General features: G+C 44.1%; 2 protein-coding genes across 8 annotated transcripts in view; one reads left to right on the top strand and one right to left on the bottom strand.

Moving 5' to 3' along the window:
- The window catches only part of LOC139453960 (neuropeptide S receptor-like), a 70,301-nt gene that overhangs the window by 41,080 nt on the left and 6,260 nt on the right, over positions 1–22,961 (top strand). Inside the window, exon 1 of one of the 7 annotated variants that reach the window (XM_071235415.1) lies at positions 11,042–11,222. The exons of 4 other annotated variants lie outside the window; for them this stretch is intronic. The gene's annotated coding sequence lies outside the window, so the exon portion shown is untranslated. Of the gene's footprint in view, positions 1–11,041; positions 11,223–11,871; positions 12,108–19,429; positions 19,576–22,961 lie in introns of those variants that run through there. 2 more of the 7 variants (XM_071235414.1, XM_071235412.1) reach the window with 2 other exon arrangements.
- Positions 720–22,052, bottom strand: LOC139444503 (mucin-22-like). Its single transcript, XM_071225451.1, has 2 exons — positions 21,342–22,052; positions 720–776 (listed from the first exon to the last, which is right to left on the bottom strand). Exons 1-2 carry the CDS (start codon positions 22,050–22,052, stop codon positions 720–722), a joined length of 768 nt encoding a protein of 255 aa, XP_071081552.1.

Raw genomic sequence — 22,961 nt, forward strand, 5'->3', positions numbered from 1 at the left:
GTGATGGGAGACAGACAAGGGGGCAATCAAATCTGGCTGTACTTAACAAACGCTTGCTGTGCTGTATATCGATGTGCTCGTCTTATCATGGGTATCGATGGCAGATTTGATCAGAAACTGGATCTTCCGAGCACTCTGGGCGGGAACATTAAACCAGTTAACGATGGACAGTTTGTGTGGTGTGGTTTGTAAGTCAGTAGTTTCAGCTTTTACTGCCCTGCCAATCACAAGGGGCTGATATGAACATATTTACTGGTCTCTTGGGGTGAGGTTGGTTAGCTCAGTGGTTAGCGAACTCGCGATTCCGAGTTCGATTCCATGTTATAATTGTATGAGAACACATTCCCTGTACCAAATTGTAACTCCAGTTTTAAAGTGTCAATTGTACTCAAATGCCATCCCTGGCTCAAATAACACCATGTGCAACTTTATCATTAACCTTCTTGAATAACGTCAGCCACTGTTGATCGACTTGCATGTCTGGTGGATTAGCTCCATCCTTCTCACTCCAGGATGACGATCACATGTCTAAAGGAACAACTGCTACTTGAATGAAGCAGTAACACGATCTGTCTCATCAGCTCGGTCTCCATCACACATCAAAGTGATATATGAAATAACTACATTGATGCTTGTGAACAAGATCAATGCGGATTCAGAGGCTGAGTGGGGAGACTGTTAACTGTTATATCCTTGTAAAAAGAAATAATTAGTTTACGTTACTCAGCCTTGTTCTTCATCAGGACGGGAACCTTGGGTGCTTCATCTATTTCATCCTGTTGACGAAAGATGGAGTGTTACATCAGAAGATGCGGCTGTTCTTGCGCCCAGTGCCAATGCCCCATGGATATGTCGGGTATTAGTTGGTGGGTTTCTTGTTAAACGCCGCACTCAGGAATATTCCGGCTATATGACGGCTATATTGTAAATAATCAAGTCTAGAACAGACACCCGATCCCGTTAGTCGCCTCAAACAAGCACAGTCGCCTTTTACGGCAAACATGGGTTGCTGAAGACCTATTCTACCCCGGATCTTTACTGGGGAAGTGATTTTGAGAACACCGTTTTCAACCGCTTTTAGATGGAGAATGGGGACATTTTATAATAAAAAAATGGACCAGACAATCCAGTGTTTGATATCTTGAGCATCGATCCAGGCAATTTGGATGCAATGACATGTCAGCGAGTCTGACCAACCGATGCCGTTAGTCGCCTCTTACGACAAGCATAGTCACCTGTTACGGCAAGCATGGGTTGCTGAAGACCTATTCTACCCTGGATCTGCACTGGTAGGTCGGGTATTACACGATAGGGAACTCGCGGTGTTGATTCTTTCTAACTGCCTTGTGCCATTCAACGTTGGCGAGACAGTGTTATTGCTTAAACATTGTAAGACAAACAAATTGATGTCAAATTGTTCCATCAATGCTTCAGACATGTTTTGGCATAGGTTTTGCTTCAAATGTCGTCATCGGGTAGACACGGGGGGAAGTGCCTGGCTTTGCTTTTTCCGGATATATTCTCCGTGGCATCTTGGCAGTCTGTAGTTCACAGAGAACAAGACGATATAGCTTTCAACTTTATCGCAGTGTACCCCGTGCTCCAGTGGTGTTTCTTGACATTTCGTTTACATGACGCAAAGGCAAAAAAGATCGGCATGTTCACATAATTGAATAAGCCACCATCCCACCTTGCTGCCTGTGTCAACACATCACATATGCACGTGCTTTCGTCGAAGCGGCAAGCGGGCGTCGACGCGACGGAATTCACTGGGAGAGTTGCGTCTCTTAGGGAAGCTAGGATCCGCTGATCGACGGTTCGAGGCCCAGATATTTCCTGATTGTGATCTTTGGTTTGTCAGCACCACATCGGAGCTCGATGTTCCACCAGAGTGGTCAACGCCTTAGACCTCCGTCAGTACCTCGTCTCGTGTAAGCAAACATAACTGATATATTATTTAACGCGGCGTTAAACTCACTCACTCATAAAACAAATGAGGATCTGGTGGCCACAATGGCTATGATGTGTACATGCAGTTAACATGAGCACTGTTGCGTCCGGATCACCCTCTTCAGTCGTTTTCGGGTCGGCGGGGTAGCCTAGTAGTTAAAGCGTTCGCTCATCATGCCGAAGACCCGGGTTCCATTCCCCACATGGGTACAATGTGGGAAGCCCATTTCTGGTGTCCCCCGCCGTGATATTGTTTGAATATTGTTAACAGCGGCGTAAAACCATACTCATTCATTCATCCTCTTCAGTCGTTTGCCTGTTCCATGTTCCGATATAGACTAACATCTAGTCTATGAAATGAACATATTTTAGAGAAAAAAAAACAGTTGTTAAATTATAGTTTTAAAATATAATAAAAAGGAGCCCAGAGACTTTCTCCCTGATACTGCTGTAATCTAGACGTGCCAAACATTATAGACTTGCATGGCTGTATTGGATATATTTGTTTTAGGGTCTGTACGACAGACTAGTTCCGATAAAGCAGTGCAAGTTTTTCAACAAACCTCGCGTTAAACTGTTCATTCGTTTCCTGTCGGTGAACATTGTCATGCATAAACATTCCCTTGATCTCGGATGTCAAGGGGTCTCCCACCTGGGATGAATGCAGGATAGACGAGGACGCTGGTCGGATCAGCCTAAGTACAAGACGGTTAGCAGATTGTCAGGCTTCCTTGTGTTTACCGTAGCCCAACAGGCGGCCTTGAAGACCTTTCTTGTACGATCAATGTTATTCCTGTCACAGTTGATAATTCTTTAACACGTATGTCGTTGACGTACTGGTAGTTTTAGATGTGGTACGCACAGGCGCTGTCCCTTTATGCTTGGTGGGGTGGTTTATGTGCTGTTGTAGACGGCGGTGGGGTGAGAGGGATGTATCTGAGGATTGTGGATGTGGTGGACGACTTGTAGTGGACAGGACAGGTTGTCCCGACATCTCGAAAACATGTGAATACTATGGTCACGTGACACAGCCGCACCGTCAGCTAACGGTGGTTGATAGAATATTCGTGAATTACATTGCGACTACAAATGGCACTTCATTGATTTGTTTTATTGGGTTGATGAAAGTGTTATGTTGTGTAGTTAATGTAGCGTAGTGCATATTTTATACTGATTGTCTGAGTACAGTTCCAGAATGATAATTACACATGCGATTAACTCCACATTAGCCACAGCAACAGATGATAGAAGACCGACGTCATCACTTCCAAAAGAGGTTTTTCTGATATTTCCGGGGGTGGGGGGCGGCACGGGTGACCCAGTCGTTGAAAGCGTCGCTGTGCGCCTGAGCCTCCAATTACATGGGGGTTTGGTAACGACAATAACAACATCTTTACAAGACAACCACGTAGACGACGACATTGATAACATCTTTACAAGACAACCACGTAGACGACGACAATGATAACATCTTTACAAGACAACCACGTAGACGACGACGACGACAATGATAACATCTTTACATGACAACCACGTAGACGACGACAATGATAACATCTTTACAAGACAACCACCTAAACGACGACAATGATAACATCTTTACAAGACAACCACGTAGACGACGACAATGATAACATCTTTACAAGACGACCACGTAGACGACGACAATGATAACATCTTTACAAGACGACCACGTAGACGACGACAATGATAACATCTTTACATGACATCCACGTAGACAACGACAGTGTTAACATCTTTAGAAGACAACCACGTAGACGACGACAATGATAACATCTTTACATGACAACCACGTAGACGACGACAATGATAACATCTTTACATGACAACCACGTAGACGACGACAATGATAACATCTTTACAAGACAACCACGTAGACGACGACAATGATAACATCTTTACAAGACGACCACGTAGACGACGACAATGATAACATCTTTACATGACAACCACGTAGACAACGACAGTGTTAACATCTTTAGAAGACATCCACCTCAACGACGACAATGTTACCACCTCTTCAAGACGTCCACCTAGACGACGAATTTAACATCTCGACAAAACATCCACGCAGGCAACGACAATGTTAACATCTCCACAAAACATCTACGTAGACGACGACAGTGTTAACATCTCGACAAGCCATTGACGAAGACGGCGACAATATCAACGTCTTTACAAGACATTACAGATGATTGAATGTCTTGAAATAATCGTAGCTGTCAGGTTATTTTAATGCCAGTACTCGCCTGCCAAATGAACTATAGCTTGATCTTTAGTTAATGTGACTTTTTGTCGCTTAAAGATGAAGCAAAGTGTCCATCAGTCATTAGTTCTTGTCGAGGCAGTATTTGTAGTGACACTTACACGAGCGAGAGGCATTGAAGTGGGACAATCACACGAGGCCATCGTAAGCCCTGTAGTCGTCGATAAATCTACTTGACTGCGTCAATAACCAATTCGTCCCTGGGATAGAACACGTGTACACGTGGATGGTGCCAGGAATGGGTGTGTGTGTGTGTGTGTGTGTGTGTGTGTGTGTGTGTGTGTGTGTGTGTGTGGGGGGGGGGGTGGGTGGGTGGGAGGGGGGGGGGGAAACAGTGTCACTGCTTCCTTTTAGACTTCATGCTCAATCAATGTTAGTGAAGGGTGACGCTCTGGGCAGTCGGGACCAGGGTCTCTCTGAGGGTCACACAATGCTGTATACTGCCATGCAAATAGTGGGGGATACATAACCAGGCACTCACCATCAGTCATCCTGACAAGCTACATCATCCATTCATTATTCATCCCATATATGCAAACAGTAAATGGTAAATATATTTAATTGTGATTGTACTGGAAATATTCTGTGGACAATGTTCCTGTTGTTCAGCATGTCGTAACCTGAGGTTAAGTTTATATTACCAGCCAGTGTGCTATTGTGTTACTTAGTGAGTGTTATTATATTAGCCTTGTTGTCCAAGGTCTGTCTTATTGGCCCTGGGCATCATTGATGTGCCTCAGGTCAATATTGCTGTGCGAGGACCTATAACAAGGCCAATAGGAAAACACCCGCTTAATGACACGTTCATTAATTGACTACCTCGACTAGATGTTTCCATGTAGTACGAGTCAAGGAGTAAACATGTCACAGTTATAGGAAGACAGGATCCACGGTCTACCTTACGACGAAGTGTGGGGCGGCACCCTATCGCCTTGTTGTGATTTGAATGCAATGAATGTTATAATGCGTAAAAGCCGTATTGGCCCGCTCAAATACCGTATTGGCCCGCTTAAATACCGTACTGGATCGCCCAAATCCTGTATTGGCCTGGCTAATACCGTATTGGCCCGCTCAAATACCGTATTGGATCGCTCAAATACCGCATTGGCCCGGCAAAGTCTATTGGCCCGCTCAAATACCGTATTTGCCCACTCAAATACCGTTTTGGCCCTCTAAACCCGTATTGACCCTCTCAAATACCGTATTGGCCCTTCGGTTCTTCTATATGTTGAAGGCCGATTTCGGCGTATGATGGATAGTCGATTAATAATGTAGGCTATTGGGCCTCTTTAAGCGAATACACGTCTACCATCTACCATCTACCATCTACCATCTACCATCTACCGTCTGCGCCAGTCAGCGGTAGGTTACCCCCAGCTGACGACAAATCAAAGATATCAATATGACGATTTACAATAATTACATGATATAAACGTAAGTCATGTGTCATCTTTGCGACTAACACCAGCAGGAACAGATGGTATGTAGATATAAAGCACACAATGATTAGTAAAAAGATGACCTAGATATAAGGTAAACTTTTTGACTGACCCCTTGACCGTGGGAGACTGACAGAACTGCACAACTGCTGGTCGGTGGGCGGGGCCTTGTAAGTGTATATGTAACTCCAGTTCATAGCTAGAAGACCACAAATGTTGTGCACCAACAAACAGACCGATAGAGGGTTCACGTAAGCGTGTGATAATGATGACAGTTGTGATAATGATGACGGTGATTTAGGATTTTATGATAATATTATGGGTAATGATGATGATGATGATGATGATGATGATGGCGAATTTGGTGATAATTGTTTGTGGTGAGGGTGATGATGATAATGTTTATGAAGATGGTGACGACGATGACGACGACGACGACAATGATGATGACGGCGATGACGACTGACATTCAGTTGAAAAAGTTTGACTTGGCAGCTACAACATTCCATTCAATCAATTCATTACGTGTACATGCGGGCCTTGAAAGACATCAATGTGTTTGGTGCGGGTTTCAAATACAGAGAAATTAACAGCGCTCCTGTCAATCAGATCGTGATATGTGCAATGTTTGCATCAACAATTCAAAGACACATTATCTCAATGACGATCAGCCAGCTCCCCAGTGACAATGTAACGCTGTAAAGTACATCGCTCTCAGGTGTGATGTATCATTAATGAACAAACCATTATGGACGACTAACGAACGAAGGTGTCGAATCCATTTAATGTCTCGACACAATGAATTATATATTGATGTAGGGCTGTGAAAAGAGTCGTCTTTTTCTCAACTGTTCACGTGACTTTCGCTGCCAATTTAATGATGTCCACTTTGGGGACGAGGCCAACTGAAACATGAGCTGATTCAACACACCGGTAATGGCGGGTCACATTACACTTGGCCAAGTCACGTGTTGGAAGTATTAATCATTTATGCGGAAAATTGATATTTTTCAGTGCCATCTATTTTGGATGGAAAGGCGATAAAAGTGGTCTGCTTGTTTTAATCTCGACCATGGCATGTTTGAGATATACAAACGAGTTTCAGATATGTTGATTCCTATTGGGTTTAAGAATGTTGACAATTGTATGCAGTGTTGTGTGACTAAGGGCTTATTTCACGGATACTGATACAAGATGGTGGCTGGTCAAATTATAATAGAGTTTGTGTTTGTCTTTGTAAAGGTTGGGCAGGGGGTAGCTCTGGTCAGTTGACAAGGGATTTAGATAGCCGGAAATTCGTTTATCTGGACACTGTTTAAGAACACGCAAGTGTTCCAATAGACTTTTTTAAAACGAAGTTTGACTTTTAAAGAAGGTTACTAATGTCAGCGTTGATTTCATTTCCGGAATATAACTATAACTTATTCACATCACTTCCGGTCTCATTAACATTATTTCCGGTTGGAATTGGTCCCTTTTGAGAGTCTACTGATGGGGTGGTCAGGCTCGGTGACTTGGCTGATGACGTGTTAACGTACCCAAACGTGAAACGGTGCTCATTATATCAATCACTGGATTGTCTGGTCCAGACTCACTTATTTCCAGGAGGCCGTCATATTGCTGGAACATTGCTGAGTGCGGCGTAAAACAACAAACGGACATGTAAGCCAAGTGGCGGCGTAACGTGGTGGTTTATTGGTTTGCCACACTCAACAATATTCCAGCTGCGTGACTGCTTCTGCAGATAATCGAGTCTTTTGTTTCCATGGAAAGAGACTGGCAATTGATTGACGTCATGAGATCGGTTATCATGCATACTTATATACACGTAATATAAGTTTTGTTTAATGATTGTCATGGAAACGCGATAAGACCGGAGTTTAATCATCCTTTCCACAATCCTCTCACGCTCTTTGTAGCCACAGTGCCAAAGTTCAACAATAGGACATGTATCCAGATAAATAGAAAGCTAAGACTGCAAGCACGTTGTGTGTGTTGGTGGAGGAGGGGTAATTAGTCCATGATGATTAGGCCGGAAACCTCCAGGCGAACTCCAGACTATTTCTGGTGACCTGATTACATGGAATTTCCAATCAGCAAATTATCAAACCCTCACAACAGCTGCAACACCAAAGGTGAAGGTCATTCCATTATAACAATATTCGTCATTCGACCTTGCAATAAATGCCAATTGTAATCGAAACATGCTTCACTCGGCACGGGGAATAGCAAGGTACGTACGATGTGTGTTATTAGTATTTCCGAATGCAGACACTTATAGGACCGCCTACGTGGTCTAGTGGTAGAGCAGAAGGTCCGGGGTTCGATCCCCGGCCGCGTCATACCATAGAACGTTAAAAGATGGTACTTGTTGTTACCCGGCCTGGCGCTCAGCATAAGGGGGTAAACAAGAACTTGTCGGCACGGAGTCAGTATACTGTGTCTGAATGGGGTATTCATGTTAAACTATGGCTAGGTACAAGTACGGACTAGTACAAGCAGCCACACACAAACACGCACGCACGCACGCACGCACGCACACACATGTGCATGCACGTCGCCATGTAAGTGCAATAATCTTGGACGCGACGTAAAATCCAATTTCACGTCACCTCTTACCACCTCTTGCAGATGAACAGGTTATGACACACGTTCTTCTGTGTATAGATCTTGTACAAATATTGCGTTACAATCTTTGATAAAAACACAAGTTGTTCCTATAATTAATGTATAAGTGTTTAAATCCTAGGGGAGCCGGCTTACAATGAGCCCAGACAGCCTATTCCTCGCGACAATTCTGTTTCAATGGTGAGATTCGATTGTCAGAGGCAGCTTTCCCCGACAGGTTAGTATATGACCCACTCATTTGCCAGACCCAGGCTCCATTATTTACATGCCGCCTGTAAAACGGCAAACAAGATAGAATCCAGAGATAAGACTTTACATATTTATATGCCATTTAAATATGTAGACATGTTGATACACTCTTGTACAACTGAAGCATACCCGCATGTCAGAAAATACCCTGATGCTGGACGACGTGTGGGCAGAACGTTACCCCAAAGTCCAATTTGACCTATACTACTCAAACGAAGTTAAGGATCACCCGATTCTTTCATATTACTGCAGGTATTCTCTCATTTCAGGGCAGATTAACAATAGTAATATGAAAGAATCGATGATCCTTAACTTCTTTTGAGTAGTATATTTCAAGAGATTCATGTGAGAACTTCCGATACGACCCCAATTCAAATAATATTTGTTGAAATCCCAGGCTGACCTTAGGATATACAGTTTATATCGGTTATTTCCAGCTGTTTTATAGTCGAAACAAAATATACTGTGTGGGGATCTCATCGAGTGTAGTGCTAGACATAAGTTAAAATATGGATCATACTAGTTCTTCCTGTTGCAAAAAACATGCTTCACACGATACTATCGAGTGTCTTTGTTTGTTTGTTTGTTTGTTGTTTAACGCCGAGCTCAACAATATTCCCACTACATGACGGCGGTCTGTAAATAATCGAGTCTGGACCAAACAATCTAGTGACTGATATTATGAGCATCGATCTATGCAATTGGGGTATGATGACATGCATCAATCAAGTCAGCGAGCCTGACCACCCGATCCCGTTAGTCGCCTCTTACTTCAAGCATAGTCTCCTTTTACGGCAAGCATGGGTTGCTGAAGACCTTATTCTACCCCAGATGTTTACGGGTCCTATCGGGTTTTGTTAAGCAGTATTTCTGTCATCTCGTTTTGTGCTTCACGTGAAATATGACACCGTTTCCACATTTCAGACCACCTACGTTATTGTCTTATTAATAAGTTTCTGGCCACAGCGCTTATCTCCACCTGCGCCTGCATGTGGAGATGAGCTAGCTATCTGACGGAGTAGATTTCACTTGTGTCATGTTATAAAGTCCTGATGAAAATCATTTCGTAATTTCAACATTCTACGGGGGCCCGAGGCCATTTGGAGTGTTTTATCCAACCTGCCCAGGGAATATTGTATTATGTCGCCGGGGGACAAGCTGGTAATTTGAACCGTCACTTCCTAGATTATGTTACAAGCTATTAATTCGAGATACATTTGATTTTGTGAGTTAAAACGTGGCTATCCGGCGTGGTGTTACTGCGCTGAGTGCACGCAGCTCACAATACGAGAGGGTGTACCCGGCTTTGTTGTGATGGCGGAACCCATGATTGCTGAGGCTGATGGGTGTGACATTGACGGAGAGGAATATAGAATATTTATCGCGAATTCATAAAACTGAATTGTGACCACTTTCACCATTAACACAGCAGCAGCAATAACTACCACTGCTGCTACTACTACTACTACTTTACTACTACCATCACCACCACCATGACTACTACTACTACTACTACTACTACTACTACTACTACTACTACTACTACTACTACTACTACCAACTTAGTGTTACACCTGACGCCATCTTGCTGTTTTTACTTGGCTGTATGTTCAATTTTTCAATCCCCGCGTTTTAAAAAATGGTGTATATAGCGATCAGCATGTTCGTCCGTTCGACCATCTAACCCCGTCTGTTTGTCCATCTATCCGCCGTCCGTTTGTCCATCTATCCGCCGTCCGATTTCCGTTACCAGTTCAGAACCCCTAAACCGTTGAACCCCTAAACCGTTGAACACTTCTTGTTGAAATTTGCTATACAGATCAGTCTAGTGATGAATTGGTGCCTTTTGATGACTTGTGGTTGTTATGTTTTACTGGATAATTTACTGATCGTCGCCATACTGGAATACTCCTGACCAGCATCAAGAGAGAGGGAGAGAGAAGGGGGTAACTGACTAGTCTCGTATCAAAACAAAGCACACACGCACGCACGCACGCACGCACGCACACACACCTTACAGTGTGAATGAGCGTTGTGTTACGCTTGTAACAATATTCCATCAATATCTCGGCGGCTGACGCCATGCAATACTATACTATATGAGTGCATGGAGTTGTTGGTGTGGTCAGAGCTAGTCAACACTTCCTGAACCTGACACATGCAAGCAGCCATTGTCCACCCACACGGAATCAATACAACCCACAACCCTTTTTCGCCTACACTCGTCCAGGGAACGCTCTGTGTTCACCGAAAACAACTACGACATATCAAATGATGTTAGTTCTGATTAGGGCGATACATTCATTAAGAGACATACTCTCCAAGCGATACTGTATTGTTCGGTTTGTTGCGCGGATATGTTGAGTGTTTGGCGGTCATAAACACCGCCATGCAGTCATCGGGAGATCGAGGGATCCACTTCACATCTCTCAGTGTGGCAGTGACCACTTATAATGGCGTATGGACATGCGTGACGTGAACGATTACAAGACTCACAAATGCCCTAAAACGTGGGTTGGGAAACAAGTCTTTGAGGTCAGATCTGTTGAAAGTGTCATTCGTCATGGGGTTAAATCAAAATCTCGTACACATCACCCGCCTCTGTACGTGGTTCCAGCTCTTTATAAGTCTCCTTGGGACTTCTGCCTGTTTCACAGCTCCCGTGAGACGTACGTGATTGTATAAGGAGAACTTGTTTTGTAGGCATGTGAAGGGCACCAGGTTTGGTACATCGCCACGCTAAACACCGGATGCCATGCTCTGCGAGTTGGATGTGATGGTAGTAGAGGAGTCGTGGCACAGAGTGTCAGGAAGGGGGCCATGAGTCTGGGACAGGTAGCTTGTGCCATTGACCCCTCCTTGTCAGACATCTTGCACATCAATACATGTCCTATACTCCAGTAGAAGACTGTACTGCGGCCTTAGTTTTGGCGCTGATATTTTGGAGACCATTCCAGAGTCTGAGACACATGTCACTGATATCACGTTCGCATGACATGTGTTATACAGGTCCTAATGGACTTTAAGGGATGACGGTCTTCTGGAACGCTGAGTCTTGTTCTACAACTGTGATGACCCTTAGCATGATATATCACTGGTTGTGTTGCCAGATGGTCGGGGGAGAGTGAATCAGAACCTTTTTGTGGAACTGATTTTCAACACGCCATTTCCAGTCCTAAACGATTCGTTTAGCATATAAACCTATTCGCGGGACACTTACGTGTCAATGGATTTTTTTGATATTCTCGGAGAACCTCAACACAACTGACATTTTTATATAATAGAACAACACTTGCGAGCTTCAGAGTGACCTATCTGTGGAGCAGGACGGATGTGTAACACGCTCTTGGGGCTGATGGTTCTAAGTGTTTGCCGTTACTTCATAGCCCTTTGACGACGACTAATACCACAGTGCTAACACGCTAAGCAGTGAGTAGCTAATGCTTGTTATTTGGACGCTTCATGTTCATCAGGAACTGCCTGTAACCATTACAGAACCGTTACATCCGTCTCACGGCCGAGCACCTCACCACGACTGTAGTCTGACCACGCAGGTAGGTGCGGAAGCTTAGCTCCTACACAAAGTGGGGCGCAAATTGGATTCGGATGTTCACGAAACTCCTTTGATGATGTGCATTAAGGGGTCAGTGGACGTCCCCTATTTTACACCAGCCACGATGTGTGTTTATCATGTTTCAGTTACTCCCGCGTTGGTTGTTTTCGTGACTGATTAGGGACATTCCTGTAAATGTTTATACATGCTTAAGTTAACTTTCTCTTTATGAACGCCTACTGAAGGTCATGCTGCCGTAAGGTGATATTACATGTTACATATTACATGTCGTCACTGACATTCAAACTTATGTCCAATTCCAATTCAATACATCTTAGAACATTGAAAATCCTGTACATAAACTGGGTACAATGTGTGAAGCCCATTTCTGGTGTCCCCCGCCGTGATATTGCTGGAATATTGTTAAAAGCAGCGTAAAACCATACTCACTCACTCACTCACTCACTGTACTTAAACTACAGTAGGTAGGTGAGGTGAGGTGAGGTGAGGTTAGGTGAGGTGAGGTGAAATGGGGTTTAACGTCGCGTCCAAGATTATTGCACTTATATAGCGACGTGCATGTACGTGTGTGTGTGGCTGATTGTACTAGTCCCGATTTATAGTGCTAGCTCACTGAGATACCATGCCGTAGTTTAACATGAATACCCCATTCAGACACAGTATACTGACTCCGAGCCGACTAGTCCTTGCTTTAGCCCCTTAATGCCGAGCGCCAGACAGGGTAACAACAAGTAGCATATTTTAACGTCTTTTGGTATGCCGCGGCCGGGGATCGAACCCCGGACCTTCCGCTCTCCACGCGGACGCTCTACCACTAGACCACGGAGGCGGTCAGTAGTGTACTATAGACACTTGCTGGTTCTATTAGGAAGCTAATTAATGGACTTTCAATTCACACAACATCCTCACATCCATATTCCCAACTTTTTACATCTCGTTTACAAGACTTCTGGGTTTCTCATGTGCTCAGTGTATTGGTCATAGCGTTAGTTAGTCACATCGAAGACCCGAGTTCGATTCCCAACATGGGATCAATGTGAAGTCAATTCCGTCGTCATATGGCTGACAAAGTGCGCAAGTGGCGTAGGATTATACCACGCTCGCACGTATCTTCTGCATTCAACAATAGTCTCTGGGTATCTGGTTAGATCACTATGTACACAGTCTATAGGCATACAGTCTCTGGGTATCTGGTTAGATTACTATGTACTGTCTATAGACATACGGTCTGTGGGTATCTGGTTAGATCGCTGCACACTCTACAGGCATACAGTATCTGGGTATCTGGTTAGATCACTATGTACACTATCTATAAACATACAGTCTCTGGGTATCTGGTTAGATCACTATGCACACTATCTATAAACATACAGTCTCTGGGTATCTGGTTAGATCACTATGTACACTATCTATAAACATACAGTCTATGGGTATCTGGTTAGATCACTATGTACACTATCTATAAACATACAGTCTATGGGTATCTGGTTAGATCACTATGTACACTATCTATAAACATACAGTCTCTGGGTATCTGGTTAGATCACTATGTACACTATCTATAAACATACAGTCTATGGGTATCTGGTTAGATCACTATGTACACTATCTATAAACATACAGTCTATGGGTATCTGGTTAGATCACTATGTACACTATCTATAAACATACAGTCTCTGGGTATCTGGTTAGATCACTATGTACACTATCTATAAACATACAGTCTCTGGGTATCTGGTTAGATCACTATGTACACTATCTATAAACATACAGTCTCTGGGTATCTGGTTAGATCACTATGTACACTATCTATAAACATACAGTCTCTGGGTATCTGGTTAGATCACTATGTACACTATCTATAAACATACAGTGTATGGGTATCTGGTTAGATCACTATGTACACTATCTATAAACATACAGTCTCTGGGTATCTGGTTAGATCACTATGTACACTATCTATAAACATACAGTCTCTGGGTATCTGGTTAGATCACTATGTACACTATCTATAAACATACAGTCTCTGGGTATCTGGTTAGATCACTATGTACACTATCTATAAACATACAGTCTCTGGGTATCTGGTTAGATCACTATGTACACTATCTATAAACAAACAGTCTCTGGGTATCTGGTTAGATCAATATGTACACTATCTATAAACATACAGTCTCTGGGTATCTGGTTAGATCACTGCACGCGACCTGAAACCACAACAGGATCGAGACCGTGATTATATCATTTCAATCACGCTGACTTCTATTGTGAGATTTCCGCAAACTGCATCCATGACATGACGTGCCAGCTGTGTAAACAGAAAGATTGTTTGTCTATGACATCATGTAACGACAAGTGTCAGCCCTGAAAACGTAGGGAGGCCAAGTATATCTGATATCCCGTGACACGTGTCAGCTGTGTAAACAGTGAGTGCGTAGGGACGCCAAGTATATCTGATATCCCGTGGCACGTGTCAGCTGTGTAATATGGGAAGTTCGTAGGGACGCCAAGTATATCTGTGTTTTTCTGTGACACGTGTCAGCTGTGTAAACAGCGAGTACGTAGGGACGCCATGTATATCTGTGACATCCTGTGACACGTGTCAGTTGTGTAATAAGGGAAGTTCGTAGGGACGCCAAGTATATTTTTTTTTTCTGTGACACGTGTCAGCTGTGTAAACAGCGAGTTCGTAGGGACGCCATGTATATCTGTGTTTTTCTGTGACACGTGTCAGCTGTGTAAACAGCGAGTACGTAGGGACGCCATGTATATCTGTGACATCCTGTGACACGTTTCAGCTGTGTAATAAGGGAAGTTCGTAGGGACGCCAAGTATATCTGTGTTTTTCTGTGACACGTGTCAGCTGTGTAATACGGGAAGTTCGTAGGGACGCCAAGTATATCTGTGACATCCTGTGACACGTGTCAGCTGTGTAATAAGGGAAGTTCGTAGGGACGCCAAGTATATCTGTGACATACTGTGACACGTGTCAGCTGTGTAATAAGGGAAGTTCGTAGGGACGCCAAGTATATCTGTGACATCCTGTGACACGTGTCAGTTGTGTAATAAGGGAAGTTCGTAGGGACGCCATGTATATCTGTGACATCCTGTGGCACGTGTCAGCTGTGTAATACGGGAAGTGCGTAGGGACGCCAAGTATATCTGTGTTATTCTGTGACACGTTTCAGCTGTGTAAACAGGGAGTACGTAGGGACGCCATGTATATCTGTGTTATTCTGTGACACGTTTCAGCTGTGTAAACAGCGAGTACGTAGGGACGCCATGTATATCTGTGTTATTCTGTGACACGTTTCAGCTGTGTAAACAGCGAGTACGTAGGGACGCCATGTATATCTGTGTTATTCTGTGACACGTTTCAGCTGTGTAAACAGCGAGTACGTAGGGACGCCATGTATATCTGTGTTATTCTGTGACACGTGTCAGATTAGCAGCATGTGATTCAGGAAGTATACCTCGGTTATCTATGTGAACTATCAAATACATTTGCAGCGATGTCCATAATTACTAATTAAGTCTCAAATTAAACCGTTATCAGGACATAATTCCTGCTATGCGCGTGTCTCTCTGCATGCCAAATTCATACACGATAATACAGCACCTGGACTTCCAGAAACAAAAGTACAGCATGCAGCTTATTATGTTTAGTCGTTAATTTCCCCCCCATCCCCCCCTCGACACCAGTGTACTCACTCGGATCTGTATCTGAAGTGTGCACGTTTAGGAGGCATCTTCCGCGATATATCATACCCACTTTCTAAGCTCATCAATCACAATCATATGCCTATTAACTAATAAAGCAGAGTTGATAATACATCGCGCGCGTTCCGTCGTATTACTGATAGCTAAGTGCCTGCAATCCTGTACCATCGACCGTGTGTACACTACCGTCACGTGCTAGACACTTAGTGTAAGTCAGTCTCCCATAGGCCAAATCCCTCGTCAGACAAACCCCCACCGACAAAACCCTGCAGACAAAAACCCCACCGACAAACCCCCACCGACAAAACCCTGCAGACAAACCCCCACCGACAAAACCCTGCAGACAAACCCCAACCGACAAAACGCTGCAGACAAAAAACCCACCGACAAAACCCTGCAGACAAAACCCCCACCGACAAAAACCTGCAGACAAACCCCCACCGACAAAACCCTGCAGACAAACCTCCACCGACAAAACCCTGCAGACAAACCCCCACCGACAAAACCCTGCAGACGAACCCCCACCGACAAAACCCTGCAGACAACCTCCCACCGACAAAACCCTACACTTTAGAGACAACACACAAGTTTTTTGCTCAACTAAAACCACATTAGTTACATCAGTGCATATAGGATATTCCAACATTCAATACTTACAGTAAGATGACATATATTATTTGAGTTCCATATTAAGGTTCACTGGTGATCTTGGAAAAATTCTGGTAATAATGGTTTAGATTTTGTTGTTTTAAGAACAATTGACGGTGTTCCCAACACGAGGTTTCCCCCACGTTTTTAAAGATGTCATATTAAAGGTAGTGCTCTTTCCCTGTATGCTTTAAGTCAGTGAGTTGTGTGAACGCCCCTTTGGGCAGTATGTCAGTGATGTCACGGCTTATAGTGAGTGAGTGAGTATGGTTTTACGCCGCTTTTAGCAATATTCCAGCAATATCACGGCGGGGGACACCAGAAATAGGCTTCACACATTGTACCCCTGTCGGGAATCGAACCCGGATCTTCGGCGTGACGAGAGAACGCTTTAACCACTAGGCTACCCGACCACCCCCACGGCTTAGAAGTAAACTCTGGAAGGAAAGCCCAAAGTCGTGTAGGTGCTAGACGATTATCACTTTGATGGAACCCAAAATTGCATGTAAATAGCCGCAACGTTGTCGAGCAAACCAGTAGGTGGTGCAATGAGCACCCCCGACCCCAAACATCCCCCCCCCCCCCCAGCCAAGCTCCACCCCCACCCCCAGCCACAACCACCCCTCCCCCGTTCTGATACGTTGACGCACATTGAACCACGTCTTCATCTAAGTAGGCTCATACAGCCAAGCTTTATGACCTGGAGAACATTGCCTATTCAGAACGCCCGAGGGACTAGAGATGCATCGTCAATATTGATGTGCAGTGAGTAGATTGTTGGCTCAGCGATCTCGAATTATCACTGGTAGTGGACATTGATGACTGAGTAGTGCTAATTTACAAAGCCAGAGAATTCGGTTTATTCCTGTGCTTTTAGGTGCAGAGTTCCTGGTGGTGAAACCTCGGGCGTTGCTTTCACCCCGCCCAAGCAGATTACCCAAGTAACCAGGCACTGTGTTCATTTGCATAAACTGCTTCAATTGTTGGATTGCGCAGCAAGTTATCATCTTTTAACCTAAAAGCGGTGGTCACCAAAAATATATGTACCATATCCAGGTGTAGGTGCGCCTGTCTCGTTCAGTGAAGACAGGCGCCCAGTCACGTCCGTGGCAGTACACCGGCGTCATGATCATGCGCATACTTATCGTTCTCGGTTTGTACGCCGGCTGTGATACGGAGAGATTTCTACAAGAATGACTGTCATGTGCCATATATGTATCTTACAACTGGTTTCTAAAGAGCGAAAGCGAGTTAGATACGTTTTGAAACAACTGTGTGTATGATAAATGGTTTATAACAGGCAGTGGTACTGTAACTTGTTTCAACACACAACCTTTCAACAAAGGAGTGGGTGAAGCACGAAAAACTGCACGAGATGACCTCAGGTCATCACCAAGGAAGAGATAATCACAGACCTGGAATTTGATCCACACCTAGGTCTCAAATGGGTTTCTCGCTCACAGGTTCGTGAAAAACTCACTCACTCACTCACTCTAAATCTGGGTTAGAATAGGTCTAATGCTTACCGTAAAGGGACTATGTTTGTCGTAAGAGGCGACTACGGGATAGGGTGGTCAGGCTCGCTGACGTGGTTGATGCAGGTCATCGTATCCCAAATGCGTGGATCGATGCTCATGATGTCAATCACTGGATTGTTTAGTTCAGACTCGATTATTTACACACTGCCGTCATATAGCTGGAATATTGCATCGAACAACAAACAAACAAACAAACACACTTTAACACAGACTTACGATAGTCGTGGCGCTGCGATCGCTTTGTGATATGGGTCCCAGGGCAAAATGAACACCTTTGACACTTGATACTGAATACATTTGATCTGAAAGGAGTAAACGGATAGGCGCACAGGTGTGTCCCCTAGGGTGCCAGAAAGGTCGTGGGTTCGAACCCCAGATCTACCAAGACACTTGGCATCATACCCATAGTCGTAGGTTTCACATTCGGTCATCGTGGGTTTCACATTCGGTCATCGTGGGTTTCACATCCGCCATCCTAGGTTTCACACACCCGTATCCTTGGGTTTGACATATCCGTACTTGCGGGTTACATTTAAGTTGTAACAATCTACTTCGGGATGTCTACAGAAATAAAGTTGATACGACTTATTTAACTGATATACTATTCAGAATGTGGTTAAACCAAACTAACTCACTCACTCCAATCATTAAGTTAAACAAACTCACCACATCACCATTTCACAAAACGATCGTCGCGGTAAGAACAGAGGTCCTAGCAATCCACCGGAAGAGGCGACTAAATGGATAGGGTGGTCAGGTTCGGTGGTTGTTAAACAACCCAGTATCCTTTTGTTTGATAGGCATTACTTAGAAGTTGACGGATGACGAGGTAGACAAATTTGTATGGATAACAACTTCTTTAATACTGTAAAAAGGGACGTTTCGGTATAGATCCTTATATCGTTGTCTTGCTTGACAGCGGTATAAGGATCTATACCGAAACGTCGCTTTTTACAGTATTAAAGAAGTTGTTATCCATACAAATTTGTCTAACAACCCAGTATCCAATATAAGTGTTAAAGTTCATTGGTTCTGACTGTCGAAGCGATACACCTATTTCGTCAGCACTGCACCACCTTGCCACTTCTACATATTGATGTCACTTTAGAGACATGTAAGTCGGTACGTGCAAAATCGTTATTTGAGAAAAGACGAGAAAAAACCTTGCAGTCAAAAACAAACATCCTGAAGTTGTATCGAAATACAAAACACAAATGCACAAACAGTATTGTGTGTTAGCTATTAAATTGAATCTTAAATCATAAAGATAATGAGCGCTTGGATAACAGGATGTGAAAGGACATATGAACATATCTCCACTCAGGAGGGAAATATATCCTATATCCTGTAGGGGGTATTACTGGCTGGAGATATTCCCTGTGAGTGTGAGCACGTGACCCGGATATAGCGCCAGGGTATTACATGGGGGGCGAGAGAGCACTTGACAGAGGTACAGAGGGGTTGCAGTTGGTGACTATTCCTGGCTGTGGTTTCAAGGATCCATGATATCTGGAATGTCCACTGTGTCAACACGTCGTACAGGTAATTGCTGTCCGTGTAAAATCAACGTGATGTGTAACTAAAATACGTATGACATAGATCTAGGTGTTGTTCGTAGTGGGACCATAGGGGTATTGTCTGACGTACAATGTCACAAATTAAGTTTGATGAATGTAGCAGTCGGTAGTTAGGTATATATAGACACTGACCTAAGACGATATTGCTGACTATGCAACCACGAGATAACCTGAAGGGAATACGTCCATGTTTGTCATACACGTTTACTGTCTACCTGTCTGCTTATGTCATGTACAAATACCCATGATCTCAGCTGGCTGTGTGTATCTACTGAGACATGCTTGGCTTGCTATGCTTGTACGTATGAACGGGGCTGGTGCCTCACTTTCTTCATGGACTAAAGCTATACTAATCCTCCTGTACACATACATGGCAACAAGAAACAAACTTGTCCATCGTGTTTGTTAGCCGTAAAGTAAACCCGGATAATATGCTGCTATAAAAATAGCTATATATATTTGTCGGTCGTTAAAACTATTACGTATCGTAATTACCTCTGTGTGTGAGCGCCGTCTTAACCGCAACGCCCGACCGCAGGCTTCACCACAAACCCGCGCTACCGGAATGTGTGGAGTGGAGTGTCTTCGGGCGTACAATTATGCAACTCTTGAATGTGAGTGTGCACTTAAAGAGCTGTATGTAGCCTTTGTTAAAGTGATATGTTGATAGCGTGTTGGTTGCCGGTACCATTGTGGATTTCTTGCAGGCGAGGTGTGTCAGTCTTGTCGTCATATCGGTACGTAGTGGAGACATTGTGGCCATGTCCGTCGCTCATTAGCAGTGAGTGTATGAATTCATGCAAGGGTTTGGTGTGAGGGTGCGTCCTTTGTGATGGTTATGAGTGACTGACGGGGTGGGGGCCGGGGTGGTGAGGGTGAGGCGGATATGTGTCTCCTTGTGACCTGCGTGATTGATCTATCTGGCATTCCTGGTCGTACTCGGGGTACGATGACACACTAACTCAGCCGGACTGTGATGTGTCCAACAGTTGTTTTATGAAGGTTACATCATACAGGGCCACAGTGCAGCTTTCAAAATACCAAGGACATTTCCAGGTTTGACAGATCAGGACAAAGATGATGTCCAATGGGAATCCCTATTTTGACTTGTATCCCTTGTTCCCCTTGTCCCCTATGTTCCGCCGTTTGTTGTATGGTGCTAAGTAACTATGCTGGACGTAAAAGTCTTCACGAAACAAATATCACGCACTGTTGTCGCCATTGTTGAAAGCTCTCCCAAACTCGCAAATCTCGTAATACAGATCGGCATCGGATTAAGGCGGTTTTTCACACTGCAGGAGTGAGTGAGTGAGTGAGTATGGTTTTACGCCGCTTTTAGCAATATTCCAGCAATATCACGGCGGGGGACGCCAGAAATGGTCTTCACACATTGTACCCATGTCGGGAATCGAACCCGGGTCTTCGGCGTGACGAGCTAAAGCTTTAACCACTAGGCTACCCAACCGCCCCTCACACTGCAGGAACACAAGGCAGAGCGGGTCCATTATGAGCAAACAAATTATTCCTTCCTTTGGTGGAGTCGGTTTATTAGATGTAAACATTAATTGAGTCAAGAGCTTGGCATAGCAGTGTATATTATCAAACCCCTAATCGATAATTTATGGTTATAGTCGTGAACGCGCCGAGGTGACACTCATTCAAGTTAACTGCACACGTCTGTCCGTTTGTGTCAACCACTACACGCGTCTGTCCGTTTGTGTCCACCACTACCCACGTCTGTCCGTTTGTGTCCACCACTGCCCACGCCTGTCCGTTTGTGTCCACCACTGCCCACGTCTGTCCGTTTGTGTCCACCACTACCCACGTCTGTCCGTTTGTGTCCACCACTACCCACGTATGCCCGTTTGTGTCCACCACTGCCCACGTCTGTCCGGTTGTGTCCACCACTACCCACGTCTGTCCGTTTGTGTCCACCACTGCCCACGTCTGTCCGGTTGTGTCCACCACTACCCACGTCTGTCCGTTTGTGTCCACCACTACCCACGTCTGTCCGTTTGTGTCTACCACTACCCACGTCTGTGCGGTTGTATCCACCACTCCCCACGTCTGTCCGTTTGTGTCCAGCACTACCCACGTCTGTCCGTTTGTGTCCACCACTGCCCACATCTGTCCGGTTGTGTCCACCACTACCCACGTCTGTCCGTTTGTGTCCACCACTGCCCACGTCTGTCCGTTTGTGTCCACCACTACCCACGTCTGTCCGTTTGTGTCCACCACTACCCACGTCTGTCCGTTTGTGTCCACCACTGCCCACGTCTGTGCGGTTGTGTCCACCACTACCCACGTATGCCCGTTTGTGTCCACCACTGCCCACGTCTGTCCGTTTGTGTCCACCACTGCCAACGTCTGTCCGGTTGTGTCCACCACTACCCACGGAGATGGCGTAATGTCTGGTCTCGGCAACAGCAGTGTGTGAAACATGAAGTGAACTGCACCATTAAGCGATATGTGTAACATAACGTGATATGTGTAACATAACGTGGTATCTGTAACATAAAGTGATCTGTGTAACATAACGTGATATGTGTAACATAAAGTGATCTGTAACATAACGTGATATGTGTAACATAAAGTGATCTGTGTAACATAACGTGATATGTGTAACATGCAGTGATTTGTAACATAACGTGATATGTGTAACATAAAGTGATCTGTGTAACATAACGTGATATGTGTAACATAAAGTGATCTGTGTAACATAACGTGATATGTGTAACATCAAGTGATCTGTGTAACATAACGTGATATGTGTAACATAAAGTGATCTGTGTAACATAACGTGGTATGTGTAACATATAGTGATCTGTAACATAACGTGATATGTGTAACATAAAGTGATCTGTGTAACATATCGTGATATGTGTAACATGCAGTGATCTGTAACATAACGTGATATGTGTAACATAAAGTGATCTGTAACATAACGTGATATGTGTAACACAAAGTGATCTGTAACATATCGTGATATGTGTAACATAAAGTAATCTGTAACATAACGTGATATGTGTAACATACAGTGATCTGTAACATAACGTGATATGTGTAACATGCAGTGATCTGTAACATACAGTGATCTGTAACATAACGTGATATGTGTAACATACAGTGATCTGTAACATAACGTGATATGTGTAACATACAGTGATCTGTAACATAACGTGATATGTGTAACATCAAGTGATCTGTGTAACATAACGTGATATGTGTAACATAACGTGATATGTGTAACATAAAGTGATCTGTAACATAACGTGATATGTGTAACATACAATGATCTGTGTAACATAACGTGATATGTGTAACATACAGTGATCTGTAACATAACGTGAT

This window comes from Haliotis cracherodii, unplaced genomic scaffold, assembly GCF_022045235.1.
Source record: "Haliotis cracherodii isolate W230 unplaced genomic scaffold, xgHalCrac1.p SCAF_10, whole genome shotgun sequence".
NCBI classification, from domain to species: Eukaryota; Metazoa; Mollusca; class Gastropoda; order Lepetellida; family Haliotidae; genus Haliotis; species Haliotis cracherodii.

Coding starts and splice junctions, on each gene's coding strand:
- LOC139444503 (XM_071225451.1), bottom strand. CDS start 22,052: ATGTTTCACACACTGCTGTTGCCGAGACCAGACATTACGCCATCTCCG. Junction 777..21,341: donor ACACAAACGGACAGACGTGG/GTAGTGGTGGAC, acceptor TTTCGTCAACAG/GATGAAATAGATGAAGCACC.